Source organism: Pleurodeles waltl, chromosome 12 (genome assembly GCF_031143425.1).
Source record: "Pleurodeles waltl isolate 20211129_DDA chromosome 12, aPleWal1.hap1.20221129, whole genome shotgun sequence".
Lineage (NCBI taxonomy): Eukaryota > Metazoa > Chordata > Amphibia > Caudata > Salamandridae > Pleurodeles > Pleurodeles waltl.
In genome coordinates, this window is record NC_090451.1 from 69,357,824 (window position 1) to 69,381,156 (window position 23,333).

Genomic DNA, 23,333 nt, shown 5'->3' on the forward strand with positions numbered 1-23,333 from the left:
CCACCAGCAGCACTCATTGCAAAGGGGCACTGCATGGAAGTACCAGAGTATGTGACAGTGCACCAAGTCCTACCAGCACCACTCATTGCAAAGGGGCACTGCATGGAAGTACAAGAGTATGTGACAGTGCATCAAGTCCTACCAACAGCACTCATTGCAAAGGGGCACTGCATGGAAGTACCAGAGTATGTGACAGTGCACCAAGTCCTACCAGCAGCCTCAGTGCAAAGAGGCGCTGCATGAAAGTACTAGAGTATGTGACAGTGCACCAAGTCCTACCAGCAGCACTCAGTGCAAACAGGTATTGTATGGAAGTTCCAGGGTATGTGTCAGTGCACCAAATCCTACCAGCAGCCTCAGTGCAGAGAGATACTGCGTGGATGTACCAGAGTATGTGTCAGTGCACCCAAGCCTACCAGCACCACTCATTGCAAAGAGGCATTGCATAGAAGTACCACAGTATGTGTCAATGCACCAAATCCTACCAACAGCACGCAGATGAATGTGGTACTGTGCGGAACTACCAGGGTGTGTGACAGTGCACCAAATTCTACCAGCAGCACTCACTATAAAGAGGCACTGCATGGAAGACCCCAAGTATGTGTCAGTGAACCAAATCCTCTCAGCAGTACCCACTATAAGGAGGTACTGCATGGAAATACCAGATTATAGGTCAGCGCACCAAACTCTACTAGCAGCCTCAGTGCCCAGAGGTTCTGTGTGAAAGTATTGGATTATGTGTCAGTGCATCAAATCTTACCAGCAGCACTCAGTGCAAAGAAGTAGCTGTATTTAAGTACCAGAGTATGTGTCAGTCAATCAAATCCAACCAGCAGCAATCAGTGCAAAGAGGTACTGTATGGAGAGTATGTGTCAGAGCATCAAATCCTACCAGCAGCGCCCACTATAAAGAGGTACTGCGCTGAAATACTTGAGTATGTAGCAGTGCACCAAATACTACCAGCAGCCTCAGTGCAACGAGGTACTGTGTGGAAGTACCAGAGTATGTGTCAGTGCACTAAATCCTACCAGCAGCCTCAGTGCAAAGAGGTAATGTGTGGAAGTACCAGCGTATGTGTCACTGCACCAAATCATACCAGCAGAATTCAGTGCAAAGATGCACTGTGTGGAGGTACCAGAGTATATGTTAGTTCACCAAATCCTACCAGCAGCACTCACTGCAAAGCGGTACAGTGTGGAAATACCAGAGTATGTGTCAGTGCACCAAATGCTACCAGCAGCACTCAGTGCAAAGAGGTACAGTATGAAAGTACCGGAGTATGTTATTGCACCAAATCCTACCAGCAGCACTCAGTGCAAAGAGGAACAGTATGGACGTACCGGAGTATGTGTCAGTGCACCAAATCCTACCATCAGCACTCAGTGCAAAGAGGAAGAGTATGGACGTACCGGAGTATGTGTCAGTGCACCAAATCCTACCAGCAGCACCCCCCACAGTCCAGTACTGTACCTGACATTGCACTAAATAAGCACAGCAATTACTGAAATCTCCTTTCAGTACGCCTAACAAAGCACCAAGTCCATGCCTACAGTGTCCCTTGCAATATTAATACTCAAACCTCATTCGGTATTTGGCAATTCGCTCCAGTTCTATCAGCAGCGCCCTCTGCACCCATTAGTGGAGCCATAAAAGAATATGGCAATGCACCCACTCCTGCCAGCTGCAGCCCAGCACAGGAAGGAAATACTGGTCCCTGCAAACTCAGTGCCAGAACCCGGGGTATCTGCCAATGCACCAGGGCCGTAACTATCACTATTAGAGCAGGTGCAGTGGCACCGGGTGCGGTGTAGTGAGGGACCCACTGAACCCCAACACTGTCTTTTACTACCAAACAAAGAGGGTCCATTGTTTTAGATTGTTTAGGGGCCCTGGAGAGGCTGCCATTGCAATGCACACAAACCTTAGCTGCAGTGCACCCTGAAATCCTTCACTGCAACCCCAAGAGTTTTTACAATGCACCCCTAGATTTCCTGCAGCACTCCCTGCAAACTCAGTGCTGCAACCCCAACAAGACGTGTCACTGAAACTGCCCGATCCTAACATGCAGGGCAGTCTGACAACGCACCCCAATCCATACTTTTAGTAACTCACTGCTGCAAACCTAAGAGTATCAGTCACTGACTGTGTTTTTCCTTACCTGCTGGTATAGCTGGGAACGCACTGCAGTGCACCCCAGTCTGTACCATCAGTAACTCAGGGCTGCAACCCTAAGGGTCTCTGTCACTGAATGCACCCATCCTTACCTGCAGGTCTATCAGATAATGCACCCCAGTCTGTACCATCAGTAACTCAGTGCTGCAACCCTAAGGGTCTCTGACACTGAATGCACCCTTCCTTACCTGCAGATCTATCAGATAATGCACCCCCAATGCACCCTAATCCGTACCTTCAGTAACTCAGTGCTGCAGCCCTAAGGGTCTCTGTCACTGAATGCACCCATCCTTACCTGCAGGTCTATCAGATAATGCACCCCCAATGCACCCTAATACGTACTTTCAGTAACTCAGTGCTGCAGCCCTAAGGGTATCAGTCACTGAATGCACCCATCCTTACCTGCAGGTCTATCAGATAATGCACCCCCAGTGCACCCTAATCCGTACTTTCAGTAACTCAGTGCTGCACCCCTAAGGGTATCAGTCACTGAATGCGCCTGAGTCTTACCGGCAGGTTCTGACAATGCACCACAATCCATACTATCATTAACTCAGTGCTGTTGCCCTAAGGGTCTCTGTCACTGAATGCACCCATCCTTGCCTGCAGGTCTTTCTGATCACGCACCCCAATCCGTACTTTCAGTAACTCAGTGTTGCACCCTTAAGAGTATCAATCACTGACTGCACCCATTCTTACCTGCAGGTCTATCTGATAATGCACCCCAATGCACCTCAATCCATACTATTAGTAACTCAGTGCTGCAACCCTAATACTCTCTGTCACTGAATGCACCCGTCCTAACCTGCATGTCTATCTGGCAGTGCACCGAAATCCACACCTTCAGTAACTCAGTGCCGCAACCCTAAGGTATCAGTCACTGAATGCACCCGATCTTTACCCTCAGGTCTATCTGGCAGTGCACCGAAATCCACACCTTCAGTAACTCAGTGCTGCAAACCTAAGGTATCAGTCACTGAATGCACATATCCTTACCTGCGGGTATATCTGACTATGCACCCCAGTGCACCCTACTCCATACCTTCAGTAACTCAGTACCGCTGTCCAATGGGTATCAGCCACTGAATACACCCAAGCCTTACCTGCATTCTATCTGACAATGCACAGCAGTGCACCCCAATCCTTACCTTTAGTAACTCAGTGCTGCAACCCTAAGGGTATCAGTCCCTGAATGCACCTGAGTCTTACCTGCAGGTATATCTGACAATGCACAGCAGTGCACCCCAATCAATACCCTCAGCAACTATGTTTTGCAACCCTAAGGGTATCAGTCACGGAATATACCCATCCTTACTTGCAGGAATATCGGACATTGCTCCCCAGTGCACCCCAATCCATACCTTTAGTAACTCAGTGCTGCAACCCTAAGGGTATCAGTCACTGAATGCACCCATCCTTACCTGCAGGTCTATCTGATAATGTACCCCAATGCCCCCAGTCCATGCCTTCAGTAACTCGGTGCTGCAACCCTAAGGGTATCAGTCACAGAATGCACCTGAGTCTTACCTGCAGGTATATCTGACAATGCACAGGAGTGCACCCCAATCCATACCCTCAGTAACTTACTGCTGCAACACTAAGGATATCAGTCACTGTAAGCACCCATCTTTTCCTGCAGGTCTATCTAACAATGCACCCCAAGCCATACCTTCAGTAACTCAGTGCTGCACCCCTAAGGGTATCCGTCACTAAATGCACCCATCCTTACCTGCAGGTATATCTGATAATGCGCCGCAATGCCCCCAATCCATCCTTCAGTAACTCAGTGATGCAACCCTAAGGGTATCAGTCACTGGATGCACCCACGTCTCACCTGCAGGAATATCTATCAATGCACAGCAGTGCACCCCAATCCATGCCCTCAGTAACTCAGTCCTGCAACCCTAAGGGCATCAGTCACTGAATGAACCCATCCTTACCTGCAGCGATATCTGACAATGCACCCCAATGCCCCCCAATCCATACCTTAGGTAACTCAGTGCTGCAGCTCTAAGTGAATCAGTTACTGAATGGACCAATCCTTACCTGCATGTCTATCTGACAATGCACCACAGTGCACCCCAATCCACACATTCAGTAATTCAGTGCTGCAACCCTAAGGGTATCAGTCACTGACTGCACCCGAGTCTTACCCGCAGGTATATCTGACAATGCACAGTAGTGCACTCCAATCCATACCCTCAGTAACTCACTCCTACAACCCTAAGGGTATCAGTCACTGCATGCACCCATCCTTACCTGCAGGGATATCTGAAAATGCACCCCAATGCCCCCCCCAATCCATACCATCAGTAACTCAGTGGTGCAACCCTAAGGGTATCAGTCACTGAATGCACCCATCCTTACCTGCAGGTATATCCGACATTGCACCCCGTGCACCCCATTCCATACCTTCAGTCACTTAGTGCTGCAGCTCAATGGATATCAGTCACTGAATGCACCAGAGTCTTACCTGCAGGTATAGCTGACAATGCACAGCAGTGCACCCCAAAACATACCCTCAGTAACTCAGTCCTACAACCCTAAAGGTATCAGTCACTATATGCACCTATCCTTACCTGCAGGGATATCTGAAAATGCACCAAATCCATACCTTCAGTAACTCAGTGCTGCAACCCTAAGGGTATCAGTCACTGAATGCACCCATGCTTACCTGCAGATATATCTGACACTGCATCCCGTGCACCCCATTTCATACCTTCCGTAACTTAGTGCGGCAGCTCAATGGATATCAGTCACTGAATGCACTGAGCCTTACCTGCAGGCATATCTGACAATGCACAGCAGTGTCCCCTAATCCATATCTTTAGTAACTCAGTGCTGCAACCCTAAGGCTATCAGTCACTGAATGCACTCAAGCCTTTCCTAGAGGTATATCTGACATTTAAGGGTAGGCAGTGAGCCCCGCTTGCGGAGTTAGAAGAATTTTTGGCACTCCGATTGGAGTGCGGAGTCAGGCCAAAAACTCCGCTAGCCCCGGCAGCGGAGCTCACCAGCGTGCACTGCAGCCCAGTTATGGGCCTTACAGTCCAAGTGCACACAGTCTGCACTTGTGCTGTGCGGCCCATAACTGGGCTGCAGTGCACACTCTGCCCAACTCGCCGTGGAGCTGCTGCAAGTTTCTGCTGAGGGGCTCCATAAGTGCCGGCTCCGGATCCAGGCCTCCCTCCTTTCACTATCCTCAGCAGCCCGGGAGCCGGGGGCAGAGGGAGTCAGAGAGCCAGGCTGCTGGCAACGGAGACCCTGGACCCACGTAAGTCCCTTGTTTCACTTTCTCTTCTATGTGCACACGGGGGCCTGCACTGGGCATGGACAATATTTGCATATGAGGGGGGTCTGTGCTTGGAAAAAAGTAAGTGTGTAGTCACAGCTCAACTTGAAAAGAACCTGTCTCCCCCGAGTGTCTGGAGAGGAAGTGGTGTTATGGGGTGCGGTGCTGAGGCCAGCAGGGAGAGCTGGAGACCGAGTGAGCATCAGCACCTGAGCGGTAGTCTGGCAGCCCCCGCCAGATGGAGATGTGTGTGGCCTGAGGGAGTGACTTAGAGCACAGTGGCAAGCAAGGCTCAGTACTTTGTGAAAATACCAGGCTGCTGGTTGTGAGCTGCATTGCTGCTGGTAGTGCTGGGCCCTAACGAAAGGGCAGTCTGAGGCTGTGCGTAAGTGCAGACAAAGTGACTACAAGGCTGGCGCAAGACAAGGGGTGTGCTTGGCCCTCCGCAGCAAGTTTGTGAAGGAGGGCAATTGGTGAAGGGAAGTGTGCAGGGGTGTGAGCAGCAGGCTCCAGGCTGGTGGGCTGTGTCAGCACACGAGGCCTGAAACGGCCTATGGCATACCATTACCACCCTGGCCACCCGACCCTACTTAGCGCTTCCGAGATCGGGAGCATTCAGGCCAGGGTGGTAGGGCAGGTGGCACTACGCCGCACCCTGAACTCTGCGGAATTCCACAGAATTGTTAGCCAACTCCGCAGAATTCCACGAAGTAGAATTCAGTGAGCTCTGCCCACCTCTACTGACAATGCACCCCGTGCCCCCAATTGATACCTTCAGTAACTCAGTGCTGCTACCCTAAGGGTATCAGTCACTGAATGCATCCATCCTTACCTGCAGGTATATCTGACAATGCACCCCACCTTGTACCTTCAGTAACTCAGTGCTCTCACTCTAAGTGTATCTGTCACCAAATGCACCGATCGTTACCTGCAGCGCACCCAGAAGTCCCTGCACTAGGACCCAAAGGGACATCTGACAATATACACAGCCCAATACTACCAGGAGCATCAGCTGTACTCCCCTTACTGGAGCCTCATCACTCTCTGACAGTGGACCCCATCCTCACCTGCAACTATTGCAAGTCCCAGTACTGGAACCTCAGAGTAACTCACAGTGTACCCCAGTACTTACCCAAACATTACATGCAAGACACAATGTTACCCCAGTACTGACGTCTAACAAGCATCTGAAGCCACAGCACAATCCTAACAAAGAGCACTGCACTGAACCTGTAGTTTACCAAACTGTGCAGAAGACACTTCACCCCCTGCACTCCCTTGCCATCAGGTCTGATGCCCACGAGTACATGATAAAGCGCCCTTAAACATACAACACGGTGTCAGGCCGGTACAGGACCATAGGATTACCTGACAATGCCACTGCCCGCTCACTAGACCATGCTACAGACATCCTGTGATGTACTCAGCCTGAACATTACAGGTATCACCTTGTGCCACTAGAAGAACCACAAACACTTTTCCTAAACCATCTCACTCAGTACTGCCTGGATTACGTAAGACACTTTTCACGGCAAAGCGGGTAATTACCCAGGGCCCCCACCTTCAAAAGGGGCCACTGGAAAAGTAATATATCTCGCTTTATCTCACCTCTGTTTATTTATTTTTTTATCTCAAACACATTTCTACCTCTGCCTCTCATCCCTTCTGTATCTAGTGTCATCTTTAGGATTTTTGAATAGTGGGCAGGACAAATTTCAGCATTGTGATGCAATTTCTGGAAGTTTAAGGCTAAACAAATATTTTGTGGCATCGTGCAGGCTCGAGTTAGCAGAAGATGTGTAATAAAATCCAATGACTTCCCTAACAGGTGGCCCAGAAATGACACTGTGGAAGTGGGGCAAAATCCACATGTCGTGGCCGTCTGTGGCCATTCGTCTGCGTCACTCGGACCCGCCAGTACAACTCCATGCCTTTGTGGAAGCTCCTGTCACCCCCTTTTCAGCCTGAGACAAACACAAGTGGCTTCACTTTGGACAGTAAGGTTTGGGGTTGCTCCCCATTGCCAGAGACAAGTTGCCCCAGCTGAAGAACCTCTAGATCCATGCCTCGCACTCTTCTGCGTCCAGGGGTGGCATGGCTGGAAGGCGCCACTGGACTCCAGGGATAAACACCAGTTATCTCTGGGAACCAGGAATGTGTGCCGGGCCCTATGGCTCTATCCATGACAGCCCTTCCCGCCAGGTTCAGAAATTCTTATTCTTACTTACTTATTCCTCAGCAACCTGAAACCATAACTTTCAAGGGTGAAAATTGGGAGTGTGCGAAATCCACATAAAATGCATTGAGTAATTATGTTAAATCATGGAGAAATCATGAGAAATTATGAGACCACACATAATTTCTCATGATTTCTCCATGATTCATTAGCGTAAAATGTGCTCATGCGTCAATTTTTGATTCAAGCACACATTTTGCATTGTGGGAAAAACACAACTGCCTCAAGCAAAGCCGATCGTATTCTAGTTGATTGCATCGTTCCTGCACAGCTACGCTATAAAGCTGCCATGAACAGAGGCGTAGTTATGCATTTAGAGCAATGCCATCATTGCAGGAATTTTGCGTAACAAGTGTCATGCGAAATTGACAAAAGTATGCAAAGTGTACCGGCGTAGATTACATTTCGCCTTGGCGTAGTGCAAATCTCAGCACGCTTGCATGGTGGGACATCGAGTGTTTAAAACATTGTTGAGCTTTGCACCATTTTTGGAAGAATTACCAGCTGCCCGTGTGGAAACCCATTATTAGGGCTATAGACTGCACGCATGTGCAGATCGTAATACCCAAGGTGCCCAGAAGATTAAATATACCTTCAAAGCTCAAGGTGCCCTGCTCCAGCAAGACTCCTGGACCCACGTATGAAACAAGATCCAATACCATGCCAGAACAGGGCAACGGGATTTTCTGAATGATTACCTTCTGGCCACATCCTCATTGGCACACGTCTAATAGCATCACATCGCCCCAGGTTATGATAAAAGACCAACTACCAACGGCGAACATGATGATGAGGTCAGTGGGGCAACTCATAGCTGCAGCTCAGAACAGTAAAGATCTCAGGCTGCAGTTAGTCTGCATTCCAATGTTTTAAGGACACAATATGGCATGGCATGCGTGACCAGGCATGCATGACTACTCTAATGGCCTTCCCATGGCTACTGCTACACTGATGTACACCCAGTGCAGGGGGCAGGCATCCATTCTTCTCCCATTGGTACCTGATGACATGCTGCTTCTTGGGACCATGGGAAGTGCTCAAATGGAGAGTTGGTGAAAACCTCACACAAAGCAAGGGAAGGATGGAATCGCCTCATAAGCCGAAACCGGAAGCAGACACTTTCCAAGTCAGTCGCAAAATTTACTTATCCCCAGCGGTGCCTCGTGCTTGCACATCTGCAGCCTTGCGATGAGGGTGCTGGTGATAAATCCACTGCATGGTGACGGATGAGTTTGCAGAAAATGTTGGTGCACCACTAAGGGCCTGATTCTAACTTTGGAGGACGGTGTTAAACCGTCCCAAAAGTGGCGGATATACCACCTACCATATTACGAGTTCCATAGGATATAATGGACTCGTAATACGGCAGGTGGTATATCCGCCACTTTTGGGACGGTTTAACACCGTCCTCCAAAGTTAGAATCAGGCCCTAAGTGTGTTAACTTTACTTCTGCTTGGAGCTTGTGAACGGAAGTCATCTTTTGCACACAAGGAACGCATGCATGTCTGCCTTTGTTTAGGGGGTGGTACTTTCCATTCTCTCGTTGCTGTGGGCACCATGGCTGGCTGGTCTCTTGCTTCCACATTTGATGGGCTGTGAGGCAGTGCCAATGATAACCCCGAAGGCATTGAGTTTGACTTCGAACTGGCATGATGCTGTGAAGCTTCTCTTGACTCTCTAGAACAGTGGTTCCCAACCTGTGGTCCATGGCCCCCTGGGGGTCCGCTAAGCCTTCTCAGGGGGTCCGCGAGAGCCTAGAAAGTTAAAACATATTAACAAATATTGACAAATTAGGTCCCAAGCTTCCAGTAATGACTCAGGCGGGGGTCCCCAGATTCTAAATATGATTCAGTGGGGGTCCCTGGGTTCCATTAATGTTAAAGTGGGGGTCCACAGAAATCAAAAGGATGGGAACCACTGATCTAGAACCTTTCAGGTTCCCATAAGCACTGCTTGGTTGACTCCAGCAATCGCTGTCTTTTCAAGGCGGATGATTCAATGTTCATCGTCAATTTTCTCATATCAGTGCTGCATGCTTGGGAGCCGGTGGCCATTGTGTTTGGTAATCACCTGACGCGTCTACACGGCTCACTTGATGGGCAATTGGCAAGTCATGCATCCTGCACTGGGTCACCCGTCCGGATCTGGCCCTCTCCCAGATATTGCTCCGGACGCAGAAGCCGTTGATGATCTGGCGCTGAGCCACGAAAGTGTTGCATATTTCTTCTGGTGTGGTGCCTCCATCCGGACTACAAGGGGTGTGGAAATTATGAGGCCAGATATAGAGGTAGGACTTTTCTGCTTGGACAGGAGCCAAAGATCACACAAAAAAATTGATCACGGTGCAAATCCTTCACTTGATTAGGCCGGGATTCCTGTCACCTTACTCTGCAATTATATAATAAGCAAAGTTTCTGTTGCAAAAATAAGGTAGGAACTTAAGAACTAGTCTACGTGTGATCATAGAGGGGTTTCTGAGGGCCACAGGCACACTTGTCAAGCTTCGGCGCTCCAGAGCCTGTCATCTTATCACCACAAATCCTACCTGTGGCTGAAATAACAGCCCATCGGGCTCCCTGGGGAGTCCCTGACCCTCCAGGCTGGACCTGGGTGCTAGATGTATGTTTGAACTTAGTCACTCCAATTCCTCGGTTTGTGAATCTCCAGAATCGGTTCACAAAGTGCACAATGGACGACAGGAGAGACAGAGGGGTCCACCAAGAGCCAAGACACATTTTTCATTCAAAAAACACATTTGGTCGCTTAAAACTACACAGGAAAATATTTGTTGCCATTATATGTTAACTTTCAGAAAAAAAGCACAATTGGAATTTGCACCAAACCAAGAAATGGGTTACATTTTACTAGGACCTACCTTCAAGCCCAGTTTAGGCTACTTCTGTCCAGATTTTAATGTGGTGGATGGAGGAAAAATCACTCCTGACATTGAATGGAAAGTATGTTTTCAAGACTCCACCTGTTTTGACTTTTACCACCCTCCATTTCCAATCTACATCAAACGTTAAAAGATTCATCTTGTTTTGGAAACATTTGAACAAATTTGTCAAATCGCACCAAACTTTTTAGCGAATTAAAAACTACTTAAATAGTGTGAAGAGCACCTTAGCCACTAGTGCCTGACCGCTATTTGTTGTTAGAAGAAATATTTAAAACAAGCATTGGCAATGCCAACAATCTGGCTTTGAAGAAATGTTGTATGCTGATGTAAAGTATTAGAAGCTTATAGCATGGAATGAATATGTATCTGTGTGGAAGCAAAGGACTGTAGAATAATATCGGTATAGTAAAGGTCGAATGATAGCTGCACTGTCAAGTCAGGCATAATAACCGATGTAGGTTAATAACTGACTTCCACCCATCTGTTCTGCTGCCAGAGAAATCACCAGACATTAGCTAAGACACTTTACTAATAAATGAATAGCTTTACAACATCATGTGTGTGTCTGAAAGTTCAAGCTCCGGAAGATGGATAAATAAATAAATACAAATATTATCACAGCTGTGTGGAGGGCAAGCACTTTTTTGCGGAAGCACACAACTCCTGCTCAATAACATGTATTTTGGAATCCTAACATGTGGCAGAGCCAAAGCCCCTCTCCTGGTTTCTCACATAAATGTTTGGCGACTGCTTCGCTCTCAAGCCGGACGCACAAAGTGTCTATAACGCATACCTTTTGTTGTATACTCACAAAAGGGCAAACTGTTCTTGGACTTTTGAAGATAAAGGGGGCGGGGCTGCTGGTCAGACTCCCTGTTGTTGATATTAATATCTCACCATGAGCTCCGATTCGTCAGATTTCCAGGGACAGCGGAAGTGACATCCCACGTCCCTGCCCAGCAATGACGTCATATGGTTGACCCTTCTGTACCTATCCTTACCCCCTCCTCCAGCCCACAGCTCCTTTTTGCTGCTGAAGACCTGGTGGGAAGTCAAGTAGAGGACTTTTAAGGCCATGTTTACCTCCTGTTCCTGCTGCGGCCTTTGTGGCCGGGGCAGCGAGGGCAGTGCAAGCCTGGAGGAGCGGGGACCACCCCTGCGACCCTCACTGGCCTGAACAGGTGACAGTTCACCAAGGTGCAGGGCCTCGGAGCACATGAAGTGCTGTGGGTTTTGTCTTATTGATGCAATGCGGCGGGGCTCAGTCATAAGGGAGTAAAGACTGACAGGTTTACTAATCCTCCGAGAGTGAATCTGTCCTCCATTCCCCCAGCATCTCTCAGGAAGGGAGAGCTCCCTAAGAATGCGCATGCGCAGGGGATAAGGAGGCACTGTGTGTTCAACAAAGGTTGTAAATGAGGCCTTCTTGGAGATGCGCTTCACCAACATGCACTGCTTTACTTGACACCCCGAAAGCTGCCATTATAATCATACTGGCTAGGACATTCATCCTTCCTAGGTCGATAGCCTATAATTAATGACATAGATAAAAGTGACACCCTTTATCAGAGTGCGTGAAAGCCTCGAGACAGCAGACCCCTTGTGAGCTGTGCATGCGAGGTGCAGCAGTGAGGCCTGGTCTGTATGCGGAGGCATCCGCGGCCTGGTGACAGGTGCGTGCAGAGAAGTGAGAGAGTTGCCTGGTGAGCTTTGGGCAGAGAAGCAGCATTTCCCTGGTAGAGCTGTGCGCGGAGAAACAGCAGTGCCCTGGTAGAGCTGTGCGCGGAGAAGCAGCATTGCCCTGGTGGAGCTGTGTGTGGAGAATCAGCAGTGCCCTGGTAGAGCTGTGCGCGGAGAAGCAGCATTGCCCTGGTGGAGCTGTGTGCGGAGAAGCAGCATTGCCATGGTGGAGCTGTGCACAGAGAAGCAGCATTGCCCTGATGGAGCTGTGTGTGGAGAAACAGCATTGCCCTGGTGGAGCTGTGTGCGGAGAATCAGCAGTGCCCTGGTGGAGCTGTGCGCGGAGAAGCAGCATTGCCCTGATGGAGCTGTGTGTGGAGAAACAGCATTGCCCTGGTGGAGCTGTGCACGGAGAACCAGCAGTGCCCTGGTGGAGCTGTGCGCGGAGAAGCAGCATTGCCCTGGTGGAGCTGTGCACGGAGAAGCAGCAGTGCCCTCGTGGAACTGTGTGCGGAAAAGCAGCATTTCCCTGGTGGAGCTGTGTACAGAGGAGCAGCATTCCCTGGTGGAGCTGTGTGCGCAGAGAAGCAGCATTGCCCTGGTGGAGCTGTGTACAAAAAAGCAGCATTTCCCTGGTGGAGCTGTGTGTGGAGAATCAGCAGTGCCCTGGTGGAGCTGTGTGCGGAGAATCAGCAGTGCCCTGGTGGAGCTGTGCGCGGAGAAGCAGCATTGCCCACCAGAAGCAGCATTGCCCTGGTGGAGCTTTGTGCGGAGAAGCAGCATTGCCATAGTGGAGCTGTGCACGGAGAAGCAGCATTGCCCTGGTGGAGCTGTGCACAGAGAAGTAGCATTGCCCTGGTGGAGCTGTGTGCGGAGCATCAGCAGTGCCTTGGTGGAGCTGTGCGCGGAGAATCAACAGTGGCCAAGTGGAGCTGTGTGCAGGGAACCAGCACCGGCCCGGTAGAGCTATGTGGAGAAGCAGCAGTGGCCTGGGGGAGCTGTGGTGGGCAAGCAGCAGTGGCCTGTTGGAGCTGTGTGTGGAGAAGCAGCTATGGTCTAGTGGAGCTGTATGTGGAGCATCAGCTGTGGCATGGTGAAGCTGTGTGTGGAGAACAAGCAGTGGCCTGGTGGAGCTGTGTGTGAAGAAGCAGCAGTGGCCCGGTGGAGCTGAGGGCAGAGTACCAGCACTGGCCCAATAGAGCTGTGTGGAAAAGTAGCAGTTGCCTGGTGGAGCTGTGGTGGGCAAGCAGCTGTGTCCCAGTGGAGCTGTGTGTGGACAAACAGCTGTGGCCTGGTGGAGCTGTGTGTGGACAAGCAGCTGTGGGCTGGTGGAGCTGTGTGCAGAGAACCAGCACTGGTCCAGCAGAGCTGTGTGGAGAAGCAGCTGTGGCCTGGCGGAGCTGTGTGTGGAGGATCAGCAGTGACCTGGTGGAGCTGTGTGTGGACAAGAGGTGTGGCCTGGTGGAGTTGTGTGTGGAGAATCAGTAGAAGTTCAGTGGAGCTTTGAGTGTAGAGCCAGCTGTAGCCTGGTGGAGCTGCGTGCAGAGATTCAGCACGGGCTCGGTAGAGATGTGTGGGAAAGCAGCTGTGGCCTGGTGGAGCTGTGCACAGAGAATCTTCAGTGGCCTTGTGGAGCTGTGTACAGAGAAGCAGCAGTGGCCCTGTGGAGCTGTGTACAGAGAAGCAGCAGTGGCCCTGTGGAGCTGTGTACAGAGAAGCAGCAGTGGCCTGGTGGAGCTGTGTGCAGAGAGCTTCAGTGGCCTTGTGGAGCTGTGTACAGAGAAGCAGCAGTGGCCCTGTGGAGCTGTGTACAGAGAAGCAGCAGTGGCCCTGTGGAGCTGTGTGCAGAGAAGCAGCAGTGGCCTGGAGAGTGTGGTCAGAGAAGCAGTGGCCCGGTGGAGCTGTGCACAGAGAAGCAGCAGTGGCCCAGTGGAGCTGTGTGCAGAGAAGCAGCAGTGGCCCTGTGGAGCTGTGTAAAGAGAAGCAGCAGTGACCAGGTGGAGCTGTGCGCAGAGAATCAGCAGTGGCCCGGTGGAGCTGTGTGCAGAGAAGCAGCAGTGGCCCGGTAGAGCTGTGTACAGAGAATCAGCAGTGGCCGCTGGCGGTGTGTACGGAGAAGCAGCAGTGGCCTGGTGGAGCTGTGTACAGAAAAGCAGCAGTGGCCTGGAGAGTGTGGTCAGAGAAGCAGTGGCCCGGTGGAGCTGTGCACAAAGAATCAGCAGTGGCCTGGTGGAGCTGTGTACGGAAAAGCAGCAGTGGCCTGGAGAGTGTGGTCAGAGAAGCAGTGGCCCGGTGGAGCTGTGCACAAAGAATCAGCAGTGGCCTGGTGGAGCTGTGTACGGAAAAGCAGCAGTGGCCTGGAGAGTGTGGTCAGAGAAGCAGTGGCCCGGTGGAGCTGTGCACAGAGAATCAGCAGTGACCTGGTCCCAGTGCTCATTTGCGCTCTTGTGACTCGGAAATAAATGCTCCGACTAACAGGGTCGCAGGTTCAACAGTGCCCCCCCCCCCCCCCCCCCACCCTGCACATCCAGTGCCTGCAGAGCCGACATGCTGCCCGCATAAGGGGGGATTCAAGGTCCTGACACTTCCCGCCACTGCACAGACATTCATTAGACCCCAGTGTTAGAGCTGTGCTCTGACGGGTGCAGGGTCCAGCTGGACACAGCATCTCCAGGCTCAGCAGCTCACCAGGGAAACACTTCATGCAGATGTGCCTGTCCCTACACCGGGGAGCCACGGATACAAAGTGAATGGCTGCTCGATATTTAATAAATTATTATAATATTTAAACAATTAATGCAGATGTGCCTGTCTCTATACCAGGGAGCCACGGATACAAAGTGAATGGCTGCTCGATATTTAATAAATTATTATAATATTTAAACAATTAATGCAGATGTGCCTGTCTCTATACCAGGGAGCCACGGATACAAAGTGAATGGCTGCTCGATATTTAATAAATTATTATAATATTTAAACAATTAATGCAGATGTGCCTGTCTCTATACCAGGGAGCCACGGATACAATGTGAATGTCTACTCGATATTTAATAAATGGTGCTAATTATTACCAAACCCAGCAGTATTCACCGAGAGGAAGGGCACATTTCATTGTAACCTGCAGTGATGCAAATATAGGCCTGAGATAAATGTATTCTTTGCAGGCTGCGAGGAGAACCACAACCAGTGCATTGACCCACTGAGCACCCTTGCTGGGGCACAGCCCGTCGGGTGCTTGTTCACATCAGTGCTCTGAACCCTCGAAGGTACCTTGTTATGGTGCAAACCTCTGGCGGACAGATGGAGCACAGATGTACGCAGCAGGTGTTTTAACCACCCGAGATAACTTACACGTTTTGTGCTTTAATCCACTTAGAGTTTACATGTTCAGTCCCGCTCCAGGTTCCTTAATCCATTAAAGTACCTTCAAACGCGGCCTTTCTGAGTAATGGAGTACGTCGGAAGAGAAGCAGTGCTGAGGCCTCTAATGCACATCACATTGTTCTCTTGCTCTGGGAGAGTCTGTGCTACATAAATACTACTATATAAAGCCTACAGTAAGTGGTATCGGAAGTACTTGGCATTTGAATCAGCATGGCGGCTAACAAATACACGTCAGACCGGCACAACACTTTCACGTTATGTCCTGAACTTCCTTTTCACAACTCACTCTTTTGCATTCTAACAAGTCCATTACACTACACGAAGACTACAGCGCCCAGAATGCACTACTGTGGTAAATAAAACCAAGGACTGGAAAGGAGCCGCCTCGTGACATGGAGCCATGCGGTCACCCTACCTCGAGCTGTCACTGACGCGTCCTGAAACGACCCAGTTGGCACAGTTCACTGTAGAGAAAACTCACTTTTTCACTCACTCACTCAGTGTCACTCACTCACCTCGGTGGGAGAGATGGAGAAGACCTCGGCTATTTTGGCATACAGCTCTTTGACATTGGTGAAGCCCTCGATCTTGCCGGTGGGGCTGCCGTGGGCCAGCTGGGTGTGGAAGACGAGGCGGGGGCGGACGCGGGGCTGGGCAGGTGGCGGGGTGGGCACCGCTGCTGCTTGCCCGGGGCCCGGGGCCTCGGTGGTCGTGGCCCCGGCCCTCGGTTCCTGGGCGGCCCCGTTCTCCATGGGCTTCGCCGGCGGCTCCTGTGCGCCTCTGTCCTTCCTGCCTGATCTGCGCAGCATCCTGTGCCTGTCCGGGCGGGGGCAGGACGTGGGCAGGACGTGGGAACGACGGTCCGGACGGGGCCCTGCTGAATTATAGATGCCGGCTCTCTCCCCGCCGGACTGGAGAGCAGTAACCGGAGCCTGGGCGAGGCGCACGGGACAGGTAACCCTAGCCTGGGGCTCAGGTGTACCTCGGTGTCAGCAGCGGCTCCGCTGCGCCCTGCCCAGTCCAGGTGTGGCACCTGCAGGCTGGCACGCCTGGTGGAGGTGGGCTCTCTGGGGACCACGGGCAGAGGGGGTGCTTGAGGTCGACGGGCAGAGGGGGGTGCTTGTGAAGTCACTGGGCCCATTCGCACCTCGCCTGGCCGGTGCGTCCTGGGTGGGCCTGGGAAGAATTCCAAATATACTGGCGTAATTCTGAGTTACTGATGCGGAATTACCGATAATTATGGGATTACTCCTGCTCGGATGAATAGGAGTAATTTGAGAGGAATGCTACAACGAGGCCACATTTACCTCTATAGTCGTCAACTGCTGCATTTAGCATTATTTCTTAGCCAAAAAAAAAACAAAAACAGCAAAGTGCCTTTTGTGCGTTAAGAAACAACGCTAAACGCAGAATTACTCATCGTCCGTAAATATGGGTAATTTTACGAATTTCGCATGATTAAGCAACTGGTTACATTCACCCTTAGTCATAGGCCCCAGTGAAAGGAAGGAAGTGGGACCCCTGGCTACTGCTTGGATTAGAAACAAATATAGCAATAATCTGGGCTCAATTGGCGCCTCTGGGCCCCGGTGTCACTGCACCTGCTCCTAAAGTTAGAGCAAATGGTGGCAACCATGCAAGCTCGGAGGGCCGCAGCTCGGAGGGCTGCTGCGGGTGCCTTTGGTCTGTTATTTTGTGGGCAGCAGTCTCCCAGAGCTCAGAGGGGCCATCTCCAGGCGGGGGGCAGCATTCTTGGCCGCTTAAGTTTGCAGAGCAGCCCCGTGGGCACCAGAAGCGCACGTAGGTCAGGTAAGGCGGCCCCGCGAAAACACACTCGGGTCTCGTTTCGCTGCAGATGAGCTGAGGGATGAAGAGAACCTCGTGTACTAGGGGAGACAAAGCATGGTGAGGGGTGACAGACACTGCTGGCCTCGAAGTGAGGCCAAGGCGGCGAGGGGGTTGAATACATCAGCCGAAGGCATCAACACCTGAACAGGTCTTATAGAAAGTGGGAGGCCAGGTGTTGGCGTATCCGACCTTTTCTTCAGTAAAACATTTCACAGGAGGCTTTCCATTATAAATTGACCATGAGCGCCACCTACTGATCGATCTCTGTCACTTTAGTTCTATCCCACAGACCGCTTTTAGCTTTATGTTGTCAAAAGACCTGTTGTGGACCACACCAAAACCTAGGGCCTGATTCACAAACGTAAACTTACACTTTTGTGGAAGTTTAATATTCTTTGCTATTCACAAAGTACAAGTTCATAGTTTATGACTGCAGTTTAGGGGAAGAAGCCTGCATAAAAAAAGATAGGTCAGGCCTATCTTCATGTGTGGAGTTTCTTTAATTTATTTGTAATGCGGGCGATATGTGGAAGTGCATTACAGACATTTTGCAGAGAAATATTTTTGCATTTCAACACCTTATAACATCATTTAAAAAAAAGATTATTTTAGGTTGAAACAGGGCCTCATATATGAGAAAAGTAAGGGGTCACAGAGATTATTTGCAATATTAGTGACCTGCTGCTATACTGCAATGTTGAAAACACACGTCACTACCCTTGAATACCCTAAACTACCCGAAAATACATTTAGAATTTGGACCAGTGTACCTGTGCACTTTCAGCGACCTGGCCAAAGAGGGCACAAAAGAACTGAAATTGGATCATAAATTAAAAGCTGTTCTGAACAAGGCCCCGCCACATCTGGCCCAGGGCCCCCAACGTCCATAAGATGTCTCTTGACTAATTCACCTGCTATTATGTTGCCTGCATTACCATTATTCTACCAGAATTACTTCTTTCTGGACCTCAATAAGAAAAAAAGAAAAAAAATTCTTACATCTTGAAAGAGCTCCAGGCCTGCAGATGGGGTGGAATGTGTTGGCTGTTCTGAGTGAAGTAAAGCTTGAGACAAACCACCAGCAATAAATGCAAGCATTTGCAATGCAACGGGTCTCGTATTTGCTTGAGTTAGAGCTATTAGCGTTGTAAATTCCTTACTGGACTTTCCTTGCCACATAAATTGAAAATGAAAAGTAAAACAGTTGACATAAGCGAGCCAATTCAAAGCGCCGTGAGTGCGAGGAGAGACACAAAAGGAAAACGTTTGCTCGCAGTCAAACGTATCGGCGAACGTTCAATTACCCATGTAACAGGATAGTTGGGCAAGGCAGTAACAAATATGCCCAAGGAGGGACAAACGTAAAGCATTTATCAATGACAACAAGGGATTTTTGAAAGGCAAGCCCATGAACGAGTGACAGTGATGGGCGTGTGGTGGACGTGGTTAAAAGCCCACAGATAGATTACAACAGACCAGAGCGCTTGCGCTCGACTTAACAGAAGCACTACACCTATTAACTTTGATATTTGTTAGACTTTTCATCCTTGGCGTGGTCTCCCTTAACTTTTTACCTCTGTTTCCCAGTTTGTTGATGTGTGCTGGGCTCTGTTTTTGCACTCTGGGCACTTTATCACTGCTAACCAGTGCTCAAGTGCTCCTATACAAAAATGTGTATGTAATTGGCTTATCCATGATTGGCATATTTGATTTACTAGTAAGTCCCTAGCAAAGTCCACTAGAGGTGCCCTGGGCCTGTAAATCAAATACTACTAGTGGGCCTGCAGCACTGGTTGTGCCACCCACATAAGTAGCTCTGTAATCATGTCTCAGACCTTCCACTGCAGTGTCTATGTTTGCAGTTTTAACTGTAAATTCGACTTGGCAAGTGTACCCACTCGCCAGGACTAAACCTTCCCTTTTCTTACATGTAAGACACCCCTAAGGTAGGCCCTAGGTAGCCAGAAGGGCAGGGTGCAGTGTATGGTTAAGGCAGGACATATAGTAAGGTGTTTTATATGTCCTGACAGTGAAATATTGCTAAATTCGTTTTTCACTGTTACAAGGCCTGTCCCTCTCATAGGTTAACATGAGGGTTACCTTTAAATCTGACAAAGTGTAGATTCCCTTTGGGAGCAGATAGGCATATGCAGTTTGGGGTCTATGAGCTCACAATTTAAAAATACATCTTTTAGTAAAGTTGATTTTAAGATAGTGTGTTTGAAAATGCCACTTTTAGAAAGTGAACATTTTCTTGCTTATACCATTTCTGTGACTCTGCCTGTTGGTGGATTCCCTGTCTGGGTCAGTTTGACAGTTGGGGTGGTTGCACCTCTTACTAGACAGTGACACAAAGGGAGCTGGGGTGTAGTCTGCATTTCCTGATGAGCCATCCGTGCTAGGAGGGAGGAGAGGAGTGGTCACTCACACCGAAAGGGCTGTGCCTGCCCTCACACAATGCAGTCTCCAACCCCCTGGTGAGTGTCTGGGGCCTGGCCTGGGCAAGGCAGAATTTCACAAACAAGAGAGACTTTGCTTTGACGTAGAACTACTTCAAAGGGGAAAATGGGTATAAGAAGGACACCCAAAACCAGGCTTTAGAACACTTCTGGAAACCAAGAGGAACCTCTGCCTGGAGAAGAGCTGAAGAGCTGAGGAAGAGGAGCTGCCCTGCCTGTGACTGCGCTTTATGGAGCCCTCCTGCAGTTGCTGCTTCTGCCTGTGCTAGAGTACAAAGACTGGACTTTGTGCTGCCTTCCTTTTTGTGACAAACTCTCCAAGGCTTAATTTAGAGCTTGCCTCCTGTTGTTTGAAGTCTCAGGGACAGGAAAGATTTCTCTCTGCCAGCACCTGGAGTCTCTGGAGAGACTCCTACTCTACCAAGTGGGGCCCATCCAGTTCCTGGGACCCTGAAAGGAGAAGCTGGCAGCCCAAGAGTGAGAAATCCAGACACAGACCGCCGTGCGGGTAAAAGATTGACTCGACTGTGATCTCAGGTTGAAAATTCTACGTGCCGCCAGCTTCGCGGCTGAAAATCGACACTCGCCTGCAACGCGACCGGAAGATCGATGCCCGGAGCAGGGGAAACTACGTGCAGCATCGCTGACGGAGGCTGGTGAGATCGCAACCTGCGCTGCGTGGTTTTCGGACTGTCGTGCAGCTGAATTTCTGACGCAAACACCACTGGGAGTTTAAAAACAACGCAAGACCTGCCCGGACTCGAGAGTGCTGTACGGATCGACGCATCGCTCTCCTGCGGAGAGAAGAAACGATGCACGCCGACCCAACTAAAGGAGAAACAACGCAAGATCTCGTTCGTGAGTAAAATCGACGCATCGCAAGCCCTTTTTGACGCACACTCGCCCGTGCGGGGTTATTTTTGAGGCACCAAAGGTGCATTTTCACGCTAACAAGCGTTAGCGTTGTGTTTAAAATTACATGAAGACTCTCTTTACATTTTTAGTGATAACTTGACTTGTGTATTGTTGATTTTTGTCGTTTTGTTTTTGTTTTGTTGAGATAAATATTTTCTATTTTTCTAAACCTGTGTTGTGTAATTTTGTAGTGTTTTCATTAAGTTACTCTGTGTGTTGGTACAAATACTTTACACCTAGCACTCTGAAGTTAAGCCTACTGCTCGTGCCAAGCTACCAAGGGAGTAAGCAGGGGTTAGCTGAGGGTGATTCTCTTTCACCCTGACTAGAGTGAGGGTCCTTGCTTGGACAGGGGGTAACCTGACTGCCAACTAAAGTCCCCATTTCTAACAATATTCATATTGTCTAATACTAAAAAAAAATGATAACGAAATTACCAGTTGTATTCCATACGAACTTAATTTTATTATCATTTTAAATAGGATTGGACTGGTTATGCTTACTAGCGGATAAGCATACAAAGAAAATAATTTATCCAAATCCTATAAAGTCCACCCTGGTAAAGCACCACTCCCCTGAAAAGAGACCGAACACTGCTGATTGTGCAGGCAAATTGCCTGTGATTACAAAGAGGTTAGAGCTTGGAAGACTTAGATCAGCCCTCAAAAGGCTTAGAGGTTATTGCTCTGAAACATTTATTTTCAGCAGTGAGATTGCTATCCAAGGGATGCCTTCATGCCTAACAAAGACTTAAAAGTTGACAAAAGACCTTTAAAAATGCTAGCAGCTATATTTTTTAGCGGGTAATCACATGTAATGAACAGGGTCTTGGGCAAAAGACCAAGATAAAAAAAAAACCTTAGAGATTGTCTCTCCTTCTGAATTAACCCCTTTGTCTAGAACTTTACTATATGTCTCTTTTACTTCGTAAGGAATTGAACGACACGCCCCTCAAGAGTGAACATCATCGCTCACTGACAATAAGACACCCCAATGCAGTGGCTGTAAAAGCGGACTTGTGCAGAGAATGTCCCTTCTTTATCGGTTAGCTCACCTGTCAACTGGCTAAGTGCAGTACTCCCTTGCCTCCTAGTCACGTCTTGTATATATATATTTATATAATATGAGTGATTACACTGAAACATCTGGGACTGTGTTGTGTTATACTTTAAACATGCGCGGTCTCAGTATCTGAATGTTCATTCGATACAGAGAAGCAATTTATCAAGAGCGAAGACATCAAATCGAGGAGAAAAGTGGCAAAGCAGATGTAGGCGAAATACTTGAATACAAAAGTGAGAAAAGTAGTAACTTTGAATTAATACAGTTGAATTTTGTATAGGGAAGAGTAAAGGTCAGAAATAAAGTATTAAAACTATTTAAAAAAAATCCAAAATCATAATTAATATATTTTATTAATCTGTTATACCTACTTGCCATTCCATTTCATGCAAAATAGAGGACTATTCCCACTCATCAGGAACACCTCACATTGCCCTTTATGCTACTTTTCTGCATCTGGAGAGTAACAATACTCATTTATTGTACTCCTATGTACAGGAATCCCCGTGATGACAAAACATCTAGGGATGCACAATTAGTATGATTTTATCACCCTTTCTGTGAAATTAAATATGTATTTTACATAATCACTATTTTTGTATTCTTCATAATGCCAATTCATGAAACCTTGAATCTATATAGTGTTGAATATATATCCCAATATAGTGTTTTTAACTTGTGGTCCGGTAATCCCTAGGGGTCTCAGAAGCCTTCTCAGGGAGTCCTTGACTGCTCAGAAAATTAAATATTATCAACATACTAAACACGTGTATATAAATTAAGAAGTAAAATGTAAAATTAAAATGTCCTGTAAATGTGAAGGAATCTGAAATTGGAGATTAAAAATTAAGCTAGTATTTTCAGATTGATTTTTGGAGCAGTGAAAACGCATCATACAGAATATAGTATGGCAGGCGGGTGACCGCAATTGAATTTAGAAATGCTCTCACCTTCCCATTAAAATTAACATTTATTTCGATTTTTTTTTATATTTGTCTGTGAATTAACTATTTCACCATTTGTGTATTTGTTTGATGAATGCTTGTTTTTGTATTTTTGTGTGTATTGTTTTGCGGTTCAAATCATAGAAAATGCTTACACGGACTCCCTGTCTGACAATAATAACGCTGTGAGTGTCTACAGATTTCAATAATGATTCAGTTGAGGTCCCCAGCTCCAGTAATGATTAAGTGGGGGTCCACGGAAGTCAAAAGGTTATGAACCGCTGTCCTAATACATTTCTTTTCATACTTTTACTTTCAGAGTTTTAAAACAACTTGGGGAGTCTGTGTCTCTTACTGGAGTTCTCAATAACTACAGGTGGAACTGTAAGGAACCGTGAAGTTTAAACATCACGCCCTCCTTTGAATCCGAGAGCCTGCCT

General features: G+C 48.6%; 1 protein-coding gene across 1 annotated transcript in view; it reads right to left on the reverse strand.

Annotated features, from left to right (window-relative positions):
* GIPC3 (GIPC PDZ domain containing family member 3) overlaps nucleotides 1–16,636 on the reverse strand; it is a 34,814-nt gene extending 18,178 nt beyond the window's left edge. Inside the window, exon 1 of the mRNA XM_069216901.1 lies at nucleotides 16,181–16,636. Coding sequence (XP_069073002.1) covers nucleotides 16,181–16,474 — 294 coding nt within the window. The 5' untranslated portion in view covers nucleotides 16,475–16,636. The remainder of the gene's footprint in view (nucleotides 1–16,180) is intronic.
* Between the last annotated feature and the right edge of the window lie 6,697 nt (nucleotides 16,637–23,333).